The sequence below is a fragment of the Desarmillaria tabescens genome, assembly GCF_030435595.1.
Source record: "Desarmillaria tabescens strain CCBAS 213 chromosome Unknown EV420scaffold_12, whole genome shotgun sequence".
Classification (NCBI taxonomy): Eukaryota; Fungi; Basidiomycota; class Agaricomycetes; order Agaricales; family Physalacriaceae; genus Desarmillaria; species Desarmillaria tabescens.
The window spans coordinates 129963-141494 of record NW_026848311.1 but is presented as its reverse complement, the minus strand read 5'-3'; the positions used below and the strand labels follow the sequence as shown (position 1 = coordinate 141494).

At 47.2% G+C, this 11532-nt stretch overlaps 5 protein-coding genes across 5 annotated transcripts; 2 read left to right on the top strand and 3 right to left on the bottom strand.

Moving 5' to 3' along the window:
- Positions 1-491: 491 nt before the first annotated feature.
- Positions 492-3441, bottom strand: EV420DRAFT_1640965 (uncharacterized protein; the record flags this gene model as incomplete). The annotated part of the gene is made up of 10 exons (XM_060477169.1): positions 492-926; positions 990-1403; positions 1461-1997; positions 2043-2099; positions 2144-2203; positions 2257-2952; positions 3001-3063; positions 3121-3129; positions 3184-3318; positions 3370-3441. The coding sequence occupies 10 exons, from the start codon at positions 3439-3441 to the stop codon at positions 492-494; spliced, it is 2478 nt and encodes an 825-aa protein (XP_060332459.1).
- A 275-nt stretch (positions 3442-3716) lies between these two features.
- Positions 3717-4317, top strand: EV420DRAFT_1640964 (uncharacterized protein; the record flags this gene model as incomplete). The annotated part of the gene is made up of 3 exons (XM_060477168.1): positions 3717-3758; positions 3819-4192; positions 4248-4317. 3 exons carry the CDS (start codon positions 3717-3719, stop codon positions 4315-4317), a joined length of 486 nt encoding a protein of 161 aa, XP_060332458.1.
- Positions 4318-4711: 394 nt separating this feature from the next.
- Positions 4712-6615, bottom strand: EV420DRAFT_1640963 (uncharacterized protein; the record flags this gene model as incomplete). The annotated part of the gene is made up of 8 exons (XM_060477167.1): positions 4712-4767; positions 4813-4933; positions 4989-5069; positions 5121-5146; positions 5197-5456; positions 6244-6334; positions 6390-6460; positions 6512-6615. The coding sequence occupies 8 exons, from the start codon at positions 6613-6615 to the stop codon at positions 4712-4714; spliced, it is 810 nt and encodes a 269-aa protein (XP_060332457.1).
- A 1240-nt stretch (positions 6616-7855) lies between these two features.
- On the bottom strand, positions 7856-8586 carry EV420DRAFT_1640962 (uncharacterized protein; the record flags this gene model as incomplete). Its single annotated transcript, XM_060477166.1, has 4 exons — positions 7856-7883; positions 7945-8067; positions 8120-8346; positions 8404-8586. 4 exons carry the CDS (start codon positions 8584-8586, stop codon positions 7856-7858), a joined length of 561 nt encoding a protein of 186 aa, XP_060332456.1.
- A 547-nt stretch (positions 8587-9133) lies between these two features.
- On the top strand, positions 9134-9991 carry EV420DRAFT_1478202 (uncharacterized protein; the record flags this gene model as incomplete). The annotated part of the gene is made up of 5 exons (XM_060469466.1): positions 9134-9487; positions 9539-9631; positions 9690-9782; positions 9890-9892; positions 9968-9991. The coding sequence occupies 5 exons, from the start codon at positions 9134-9136 to the stop codon at positions 9989-9991; spliced, it is 567 nt and encodes a 188-aa protein (XP_060332455.1).
- Between the last annotated feature and the right edge of the window lie 1541 nt (positions 9992-11532).

Genomic DNA, 11532 nt, shown 5'->3' with positions numbered 1-11532 from the left:
CCGATACCATGACATAGTAGCGTTCCAGCACCTTTGCTCAAGCCCTCAAGCAAAAGGGAGAATGGTGTCTGTAATCTCCTTATATGTGTCACCGCTCAATTAATGATAGCAATCCTGGATATTCTCTCCCCTCTTTTCACACAGGACTCAGATATGCGGGCCGTCGCTTATGAAGCATACCGTAGTCAGACAGATGATAAAGAAAATTTGCTTGCTCAAACGAATGCAGCGACCCGTGTAGCCTCTTCTAGACAGACAGATGAACACCCATTGAGAGGGACCGGGCATGTCATCGGATCGATCAGAAGGGGGTGATCGGGTCGTATGCCGTGTCGTTTAGATCCTTTTTGTAAGATATTTCGCAAAAGACTGCCCGATAAAGAGTTGTATTATAGATAAGGGATACAAAAAGTGATACGTCGAGACAGTCGTCACATCGGATATTTTTGACCTTCGGGGAATGTAATCGGAACTAGGCCTAATATACAAATCTAATTGTCCACAAACGCTGGAAGACGCATTTCACGCTGAGGACGCAAGAGTCGCTTCTCGACGTCCGTAAGGAGCTGGTACCAATCGCGGTCGTAGAAATTTATAGGCAGTCCTCGAATGGGTGCTCTTTTCGACGCTGTAGCCCTTCTATGCCTCATCCATTCATGTGGCCTATTTCCTGGATGGGCATTACCGTAGGCATTCTTCCAGTCGTACAATTTGTTGGTGATGTCGAGGAGTTGTGTTAACTTGTCGCTATGCCAAGACCTCCGCTTAACCATACACAGTCCACCCTCTCCATCGCTTTTGTCTGAGCTGATCCCTTCTCTCCCGAGAAGGTTGAGCATCGTATACACAGACTTCCACCTCGCATCGACTCTTCCACCACCAAGGTCCATATTGTTGCCTGCGATTTCCAAGCGAATATCTCTGAGCTGCACGTTGGAGATCGTCTATCAGCACGTAGCTGATGGACAAAAGAACACGGGGAGACTAACCGTAAGACGACATTGCGTTGGTCTGGAGATATCACGACGGTGCTTGAGTGAGGCATTGAAGCGTTCCAGAGCTTGAGCTGAGGTCTCATTTCTTAAGGGAGCTGCCTTGTTTACATACCCACGAAGGTACTTGAGTTTGTTTTCAAAAGCGACAAGGATGTCATTCTTTGAAAACTCGTAATTTCCAGGGTTCTCGGCGTCCTTACAAAATTGAACGTAGAAAGCCTCTCCCAGATCAAGGTTCCAACGGGAGCCTAGAGAACCCCAGTCAGGCCGCATGGGGTTGGCAAGTGGTGTAGGCCCCCCAGAATCATATTCTTCCACTTCCTCTGGGGACGCGCCGATTCCATTGAACACGACATCGTATCCGTTTTCAATGCCAAGGTATTCCCAGCAGAGACGGCGAACCTCTCCCTGTACGAAAGTATCATTGACATCAGTCGATGCCAGCCACATAAGCTTTCAACCTACTAAAATCCATTTCTCCCTTGGCGAGTGTATCTTGGATGAGATAGGGTCCTTGAAGGGTCCAGCTCGCTTCTTTTCTACCTTCCTAACCGGACTAGAGTTACTAGACAACTGGGGCTCTGAGGGCACTTGCCGTTCCAGTATACGATTCACGTTTGACATCCATCGCACAAATTCAGGTGGGAAGTCTTTCATCGCGGACTGTTCAGGTGGTGGTGGGGGTTCATCCGAATCTGCGTCGGAAGCATTTGGACGTGATCCCTCAGAGTTTGCTGATCTCCCATGCCCATGATATCTCTCCTTTCCCTTAGCGGTAACATCATGCTCGCGTTTGCCTGGGATGCGAGGGGGTGCTGCAGGAGCATCACTGGCGTGTCTTCCGAATCTGGGCCAAGGGTCGCGAGGAGATGATGGGCTCGAACTAGCAAAGTTTGGCAGCGGGGAATTGGGCCATGAACTCTTGAGGGACTTGGAATGGAATCCAGCCCTACCTGCTTTACATCTCTTGAATTGTAAAGGCGGGGCGATAGTTTCTCGACCCTAAGACATATTAGTTCGGGTTTGATATAAACAGCTAGTGCGTACAATTTTATCATCTGGAACTGAGACCTGCTTCTTAGCAATATGTGGTCGGATGCTGCCCTGCAAAGCGTGAATACAGGCTGTGAAAGCAACACACGTCTTACTATTGATGCCTTGTCACCGGTAAAAGTGGTCTGATCATCGCTGGTTGTGGACAGGGTTGCCTGCAAAATCATTAACAACGGACAATCGACTAGCATGAGATACGTATGGGTACTGGTGCGCCATGATTAGACTTGTTGGCACCGATAGCTACATCTTTATCTGAATACCTGCCCCAGCCTGACATGGATTGGCTCCCCCTTCCCTCGTGGTCTTTAGACCCGTCCACGAGACGCCGAGGGGTAGCTGAAGTTCCAACTCTTGAAGCCTTGTGGAGGTGAGACACATTACTTTCGGTGCTTTCGAATTCCTCAAAGGCCTTGCGATATGCATCGTCCTCATATATAGGAGTAGAGTTTTGGCCATTCTTGAGTGCCAAGAGTTTCTCCAGTATCAAATTCGTCTCCTTGTGTATTGCAGACTGCCTGTCGGAAATAAAGATATGACGCTGTTCGTCAAACTGCTTCTGATTGGCAGTAGCATCTTCGACATTTTCTTCAAGAATGGCTTCAGGGAGAGCTGGGGGGCATGTATCGTTGGTTGCAATACCTGTCACTCGAAGGTTGTAGCTGGAACAATCGGTGCCTCGTAATCTTTGTTTCCTGTCCTCCGGTTGTTGATGTTGCCTGGAGTCTCCATGAACCTTCCCGGCGAGATGTGTAGCTGACATGGCACGCAAATTGACATGTTTTAACTGGTTAGAGAATTCATTGATGGAAACGGAGTCATCCGGTACAGTACGGTTTACCAGTAACAGCTCGGGTGTTTCATGCTTGCGATGTAGACCGATATCTGCCGTATGAGTGTCGAGCTATACAAAGGTCAATCAGAAATTCTGCTAACAATGTGCATGGCATACATCATCAAGGGCTCGATTTGTTTGGTAAGAGGACTGCTTTACGACTCGAGCCTTTCCACTGAGCTAAAAGGGGAAGTGAGTCAATGGATATCCTTTGAGAAATGAAGTCACTCGACGAACTTGTACAGGCTAAATATTAACGTCAATGAAAAGTAATATATCAGAAAAGAACGGAAAGCATACAGTGAGAGTGGGTAAGGGCTGGGGACGAAAAGAAAAACCGCGTCTAGGCTGGCTCGTCCCCGAAGAAGAGACTGTAGATATGCCATCGGACATCGCTTGTGATGGGACCGGAACGGTGGAGGAGGATGGTGAATGCTGGATAGAGAAAAGTAAGTGAGAGAGACATGGGAAGAAGAATGTAGCTACCCGTTTGTTGTCGACGTCCGTGACCGCTGGGCTTTCGGATGTAGTTGTATCCAACATCAAGGAATCCGCCATCACGGTTTGCAGGCAGGAGGATGAAGAGATGGATAGTGCAAGGAGTAGATGGTCAAAACGGATTCGGAAGAGTCCGACCAGATTCCTTTGTTGCGTTACGCGCCTTTGTTCCCATCTGTGACAGACACGCTGACAGTGCGTCGAGCATCTTGAGCACGATACACCACCATTAGAGCCTGCTGCATGATTCATCACTGCCCAATAGCAACGGCAGCAAAGAAGACGCACCATAAAGTCACCATTCACGACACACTCCCTTCCTTTGAAGTATTCTGATGCCATCCAGACGACAACGGCCATTTGTTGTGATGAGAAAGGTAAGGCGATTTGGGATACTACACTCAACCTCTTTTGCTAATGATCTGCCTTGCACCCAGACTGTCACTCGGCCCATTCTCGCACGCATATATTCCGTCCAGCAAGGTCGTCGTTGGGTCAAAATACCGACCTTGGATAATGGAAATGGGCAGGATCCTATGTGCACCCACGCACTTGACGGCCCTTGGACCCAACCCCACAAACACAACTGCGAACTGCAGATTATCCACGGAAGACGAAGCGACACATTTAGAATCTTCTGTAAGAATCACATATTCCTGAGGGAGAACGACACTGTCAAGGCCATCGTTGGTGAAGAGTATCGTTGGTGTGGATCAATTGTCGTCATGAGAGCAGGCAAAGGCGAGAAGAAATGGGTCGTGAATATGCGGGGATGTCGGGACACAGTACTGGCAGACTATGCACTGGATCAGTAAGTTGAATATTCGCCATTATATACACTAAAATATGCTCACCAAACTTTCCAGATTCATCAAGCACGTCCAGCAGAGAAAACGGTTCTCCTTCCCCAAGCACCTAGTATTCCGTATGCCCTAGTCGATTTTCCACCTTGTAGAGCTAGAGAGAAAGAGGTTGCCATGCGTATTCAGGTAGAAATATCGTTGACTGCGCCAAATAATGGCAATGAGAGAGTGAGACTTGAGAGCGATGCACTGACCAAGGACAATGATCATGAAGGTCGCTGAGTCGCTCACTGCATGCGTGACTGGGCTGCTGACAAAGCCGATGTTCGGCCTGAACCCTGTCATGATCATTCATCTGTCTTTCCCTGATTTTGAAGGCTGAACGTGAACGTTGGATTATAGAGATTACGTTGGGTCTGATTAAATTTCTCAGGTTTAAAAAGAATGTTACTCTACTTTACAATAGCTTGATAATACGTGACATTGATTATAATAATATTACGTGGTTCTCAACGCGGACTGGAGGCTTAACCAAGAAGCAATCCATCGCGTACTGCACCCAGCTCAGCACCCAATCCAACACCTTCACAGTCGTCAGCTGAAACATCCCAGAAAACTCAATGAATACCTATGTCATACAAAGCCGGAAGATGCGACCACGATGCCCAGATAATGAAGGCAAAAATAAGGAACTGAATCTTGTCTTTGGCGTCGGCCAGATCACGTTCTGTCTTGCTCAGTTGTTTCACCTCCAAAGGTCTCAGCTCACGTAAAATATTTGAACCATCAATTTCAAACGCTTACTGGCTTCTCCCACAAGACGACGCTCCCGTTTCTTCCAGACGATCCGGTGGCAACCATATGCCGATCTGATACCGTGGCAGCCTGTTTCGCGGTTTGTGAGTGCGTTCAAGTATGTCACTGCTTTCCGCTCACATCCAATACCTGCAAATAATCACGATCTGAAACAAATGAGCAGCAGGTAGTACCAGGATCCTGACCAAAAACTCACCTTTGCCATGATACATAATCTGCAATGGCTTCTTGCCTCCGTTCAAACACGAAAATACATATGCAGCCCCATGGTCGCTTCCACAAACCACGACTTGACCGTCTTCTGCAAAAACAGCATCTTTGATGATGCTGCGCTCCCGAGTCATCGGAACAGGGAATGTCTGGCTAGTCGAAGAATGAGGAAATGCGTAGAGATCAAATCCGCTCGTCAGATTGTCAACGAGCAAATGGTGGCCTTTGTAGAGAGCGGCGCTTCCACTTTCGAGTCAGTTAGCATTGTCTTACTAGTCCTTACGAAGGTAGGTGATGCCTACATGGGTGATTTAAGGGTTCATGACCATTTTATATTCGGTTTCCCATCTTCAGTCATGATACATAACCTAAAACTGATGGTATATGAATGAGGATAGCAAGGAATCTGGGAGAACATTAAACCTACATTTCCTTTGATTCCAAGCAGAAGACAATGAGCTGTCTGCCTTCGTCAACGAAACGCAATGACCTCGGAATGGTGTTCTTCAATTTAGTTGTCCATATGACGTTGAGAGTGCAAGCTAACTGAGGTCAATAGGACGACGCTGAGAGACGGGTGCATGCCTACACGTCCAATCTAAATTGCACAGCTTGATTTCACCATGTTGGCTAGAAACCACGAGCTGCGTATCCCGTGGATCATAAGAAAGCGCTTCCACACTGTCAGAAGAGGGAAAGGGGGATAGACGTAATGCTTCCTGAAATTTGCGCTGCTGCCGTTAAACGAAGCTCGTTGCGAGCTAAAAGAAGAGGACACACGCTGTTCTTGGCCCTGTTATAAATAGCCACTATTCCCCTGCCGGTCCCAAAGGAGAGTGCCAGAGATCTGCTGGACCGGTTTAAAGAGGGCAACCAAGTAATACTGCTTATCTGCCCCCAGCTCTCGCCGGGGTTTTGAATAAGATGTACTCTCTTTCCGGTGTGTGTATCGTAAATGTGAATTGACTCCGCGTCGTCTGGATCGCGAGGCCGCGATCAGTAAGCAATCTGAAAGAGAAAGAGGTGGGCATACCTCCACTCGCCAATAACTCTCCATCCACCGAAAAAGACAAACAGTTTACTGAAGCAGAGGACCCAGTGAGTCACGTAACGATATGATAGCGCTGGAAAAGGTACATTAAATCCGACCCAACAAACTACTTGGACATGCGAGCTTACCTCTTCTGGCGGCGAGAGCCAGCTTTGCAGGAAATCGTGTAGATGGACAAGTAGAGACGCCATTGAATGCACTGAGGGCACTTGAGAAGAGACGAAGATGATGGTGTCTTTCAACTGCGCACGCGCAGGGTACGTCTACGTGCCTTGATATTGCTTCCTTTGTTTTGCCAAATAGGGTATTATGGTCACCGGTAAGATACCGAGACGTGCGAAGAAACATCTCCATCGTGATGAATATGTTTGTGTGCATTAACGGGCTACTGAATGAATATAATTCTTGAATCACGAAGGATGATGACTGTTAAGATTGATCATACCATAATATGCACTCTCATAGACCTCAGTGCCGAATATCACCAAGCCTTGATGCGTCACGCTCCAAGCGTGCACAAAATTCGGTCTTCCCTGATACAAAGTCTTCGCTGAACGGCAAAGGATGGGGACGATGAGCACTACAACAGCAATGAAGGGGGAAGTCGATAAATGACAAGCCCATCCAAACGCAAATGACTACGGACGACAAATTGAGGATAATTTATTGTCATGATGAGATTGGATACACACCTGGCAGCGGCCTCGCAGCACTGGCAGATCTTCTTTCCTTGGAGGCGGAGGCCACAGTTTCGGTTGTACATCGAGGTCCAACTCTGTGCGGTTCTTATCCCGTTCCTCATCCTATTGCACGGTGCCCTTATCGTAGCCTACCGAGAGCTAGCCTATGGAAAATCATAGATGAAATCTGCGAGAACATCAGAAGTGTCGATTTTCTATGGAAGACATGGGACCATACCAGTGTCCTCAGCCTTAGCATCCTGCCTCTCTTCTGAACCCTCTTCATCTTGATTCGCCTCATCATCAAGGAATCATCGGATTTTCTGTATTTGTTTGATGAGCTTGGTCAGGTCCAAGACGAGTTCCATGGCGACTTGCTTGTGGGTAGGGTGGTTGCAGATTTAGATGGGTCGGGTCCCCTCACTGCATTGGCTTTACGAAAAGGATTTTTGGGTAATATAGCGAGGACAGGGAGGTACCAAAGCACGCACTGTGGTCCGTGGGTGCAAGTGACGAGTGTACCAATCGGAGGAATCGGATGAGTCGCATACAGATCATTTTCCCATGTGTTCTAGCTGTCAGCCATCAAACGGACTTCGCGTGACACAGGTTAGATCTCCTTGTGTTTTATTATTACGCTCTTGGAAATGCATCTACAGCGTGTATGTACAGTATGTGACGACGTGCTGAATAATTCAATAATGTAGGTGTGAACATCTTTCCGTTCATACTCTTTGCGCTCATAAAAACATCTAGCTCTGTAAGAACGCGTCAAGCGTGTTTACGATGCAACCATTGTCAGGTTCGCTCAGAATTGCGCGCGTATATCATACTCAGTATACCCATATATTGAATGAAATCAGATATCGTGGAACATTGATACAACACGATTATATGTAACTGAATGAGATAATTTAAACTCGAATGCCTTCATTCAAATCGCTGATTCGGAAAAAGATCAGCCATGCTAATAAAAGCAAAGGCAGCAACTTGATAAACTTACAATAATCCGGTTGCCTCAATGCTATTTACCAGCCAGAGTACCACCAGATGGCAGATATGGTACATGACTGTCACGATGAGCTGAAAGAGATGGAGAGGAAGGTGCGTAATGGGGTAGCCATTCCTGCGGTAAAAGTGAGAATACATGAAGAAGGAGAAGTACAGGTCAGACGTACGAGACAGAAACTACCATGACGGCGACAATTAAGAGGAAGAAGAGACCAATGAAAGGGTGGGAACCCTTCCGTACATCGAATTCGACAGATGTGACATATGGAAGCAAGTTGGGCAAGTATTTGAGGGGAATGTAGACTATGGTGCCCTCGTGCCCTCTGAGTCCTTTAGTCTTATAGGAAGATTGAAGGATTTTATCAAATGTCAACTCTAGGATGGCGATATTGTCCTGAGAGAACTGATTAAGCACACGATACACACAACCCAAGCTGCAAGATAAACTCACAGCGTCTCTAAAGATGAACTTTGGAACGGCAACCCTTTGACCTCCCCGACAAATGATGACAGGACTAAAGTCCCTCGTAGAAAGAGTCAAAGAGGTGATGGTTGACGAAGCGGTCGTGGTGGTAGGTGTAGCGTGTAAAAGTGAGCGGATGAATATGAGGTATTGAATGGATGAGGTCGACATGGTCAAGGCAGGGAGCGAGTGGATGGATGTAGTGGGCTCGACAAAGGAGGAACGCGTTGGTACAATGCAGCTCGGAGCTGGCCGAGGTTGGAACGGAACAAAGGGAATCGACCGATATGGTGGGGGGGAAGTGACATGGTGAGTGTCTTGATATATAATCTGGACGTAAAAAATGTATTTATATGGTCATTCAAACATGAAGTTCAGGACAGCTAGCAAGAGGACAGACGGGCTCAACACGGTGGTTGAACAAGATTTAGATTGGCATCCAAGTCGGATTCATGATCGAAACGGGATGATCGGCCCGTATGCCGCGTCGCGTGGATGATCGAACTTCCCGGTGGTTGCTTCCCCACCCTACATCCACTACAAAGACTTGCTTTATGTCCTGATACAATAATGGCCATGGTATCCTCTGATAAGTACTCAACAAAGCAGTGGATGATCCCAATGTGCTCATTGTTAAGGCGGTTGCTTGTTTTTAAGGTGAGTGACGACCAGACATTCGCCCAGTCACTGCCCATACCCTCTCTCCCTCACAGCCGCCATGCTCCGACACCTTCCGCTCATAACTCGTCGGATAGAATTCACACCTCTTGCACGTACTCCTCTCCCTTCGATAACCGCACGCCGGGAATTTGCTATCGCTCGGGAGCACAGTTCGTCACCTCCTCCTGTCGACCCTGGCTTGCCACTGTCGGACGTCTCGGACGCTAGCGACGTCTCGATGCAATCAGACGATGATAACCTTTCAGGAAACATACTAGAGGAGGACAGCATTGATGATGAAGATGTCAAGATTATACCGAAACCTCCTGGAGAACCTGGCCGCCCGAAATCCGGCGGCTACAACCTCGAACAGACCCTCTCTTGGCCAGATGCCATTTATCAACAAGTTGTCGTATGTCTCTCCTGCTGAGGCTTCTCTCCCGGGCTTACCTATCTCTTCCAGAATCACGTCCATCGTGAAGCTCATCATAGACTTGAAACCAAGAAGAGCTTCAAGAACCAAAGCGTCAAACAAATCCAGGCTATTTGTGATGATGTGAGTCTTCACTGGTTGTCGTTAACTGCCGACCGCTCACTTGACCTTAATGTCGTAGGCTGTGAACGAACATAGCATCCTTCGAGTCTATGAGAATGCATGGCCTGTCCGTGATATGCCGAAGCTCCGGTTGAAGTACACGTCTGAGAAAGTGCGTCGCCAGAGAGGCAGGAAGATGCAGCAAAATTTAGCTCGGGTACATAACTCTTCTTTATACATCTGACAACGACTTGCTGATTGTACATCTCTTTTGTTTAGATCGTACGTGATGGTTCCCCAGGTATCGATTTATGACCGTATATCTGCTTGACGATCTGAAAGTGCACCATTCTGTAGCCTTATTCTTATGTCAAACTGTAGCTTATAATAATTCATCTACACCTAGTTACTCCAGTGCGTAATAAATATCATCCACAGATGTAAAATTTCACAACCATAATTCTGGCTAACGACGGGCATAAGGACTAAATGTTACTTTCCTTCATTCCATGGTGTCGCTTTCATGTTGTAAATAAAGCACCTACGCACCATGTTAGCACACTATGAGGTGTACAGAAGAATTCCTGTTAGAATATGAGTACACAAAATATTCTCAATGCTAGAAGCGACGTTACCTGCTGGCGCTGTGGGTTCAATTTCGGCTTTAATAGGAGTTAAGGAATTTTGCCGATGAAGCAGAATTTGATCTCGGATGATCGTGCTGAAGGGCAGCTTGGTCAGCAGCACAGCAGACGCTGCAGCGGGTTGACTGTAATCATGATGGACTGTATACCTTCCAGGCGTCCAGCATGTTGCGACAATCGCCAGTATGTATGCTCAGTGCTTCATTCAAATCTCCGTATACTGGAACTCTTGGGAAACTTATCATCGGTGAGTGCGCGAATACAATCCTCAGCACCCGGCTCTGATGTTAGGGCGACCAAGCCTTTTGTAAAGATCCAGATGTTGTACCACACACGTCAAGGAATATAGTATTTATGGACGAGCTGAAGTTACAATGCATGTCCTAATCACAGCTGCGACAACTCTTGGACCCTCTAAAGTGTCGCCAAAATGCACAGGGTATATCTGACCTGTACTCAATTACTCTTTCTACTACTGAATGCTTGTAAGTAGGATTCGTTTCCATAGAGGGCAAACCCTGGAGTGAGCATAATTTCTCCTTGTCTGACGTATCTCATACTGCCGTCTGTTCGCTCCAGAAATTCATTGGCAATGGGCCGAGGTGTGAACACAACTATGCGAACTTACGGCCATGACAATGAGGGTGGGCCAAGGAATACAGGGCTAAAATTTGTGGAGAGAGTATGTGATTCTCACAGAAGATTCTGAATGTGTCACTTCGTCTTCCGTGCAGTATATATTCTTGTTCATAGGAAGGGGCGTCAGGTCAAAGACAAGGATTAGTCTTCGAAGAAATGGACCATGAATCAAGAGACCTTAACGATGGGTCTCTTCGGTATGCTATAAAGGAAAGCGTGTACCTTTCACCACCAAGAAGTGCAGAGGAACTGGACATGGATCACACACCAGACCAGGTGCTTGGAATTTTCACAGGCCATGTCGTCTGAAATCGGCGAAGGAGGGCCTTTCTCTGCTAAAGAAGCGGAAGCACCGTGAGACGCTTGTCAGAATTATGTTAATTTTCCGTTGTATAGTTCTCACTCGCTGCATACCGCCGACTATAAGCGAAAATGTCAGGGTATGCACTAGCTTTTATGGAGATATCTTCATGACTGAAGGCTTCAAGAGCAGGGACACACTAACGGCCTTCTGCCCTTCGAGAGATACAAAACAGGACGTGCCTGATGCTAATCTACGAAATCCTTTCCTCGCATCTAACTTTTTGTGATAAAGGAAAGGAGCGATACTATCGACGGGGGAGGTCAGGGGCCTTGAAC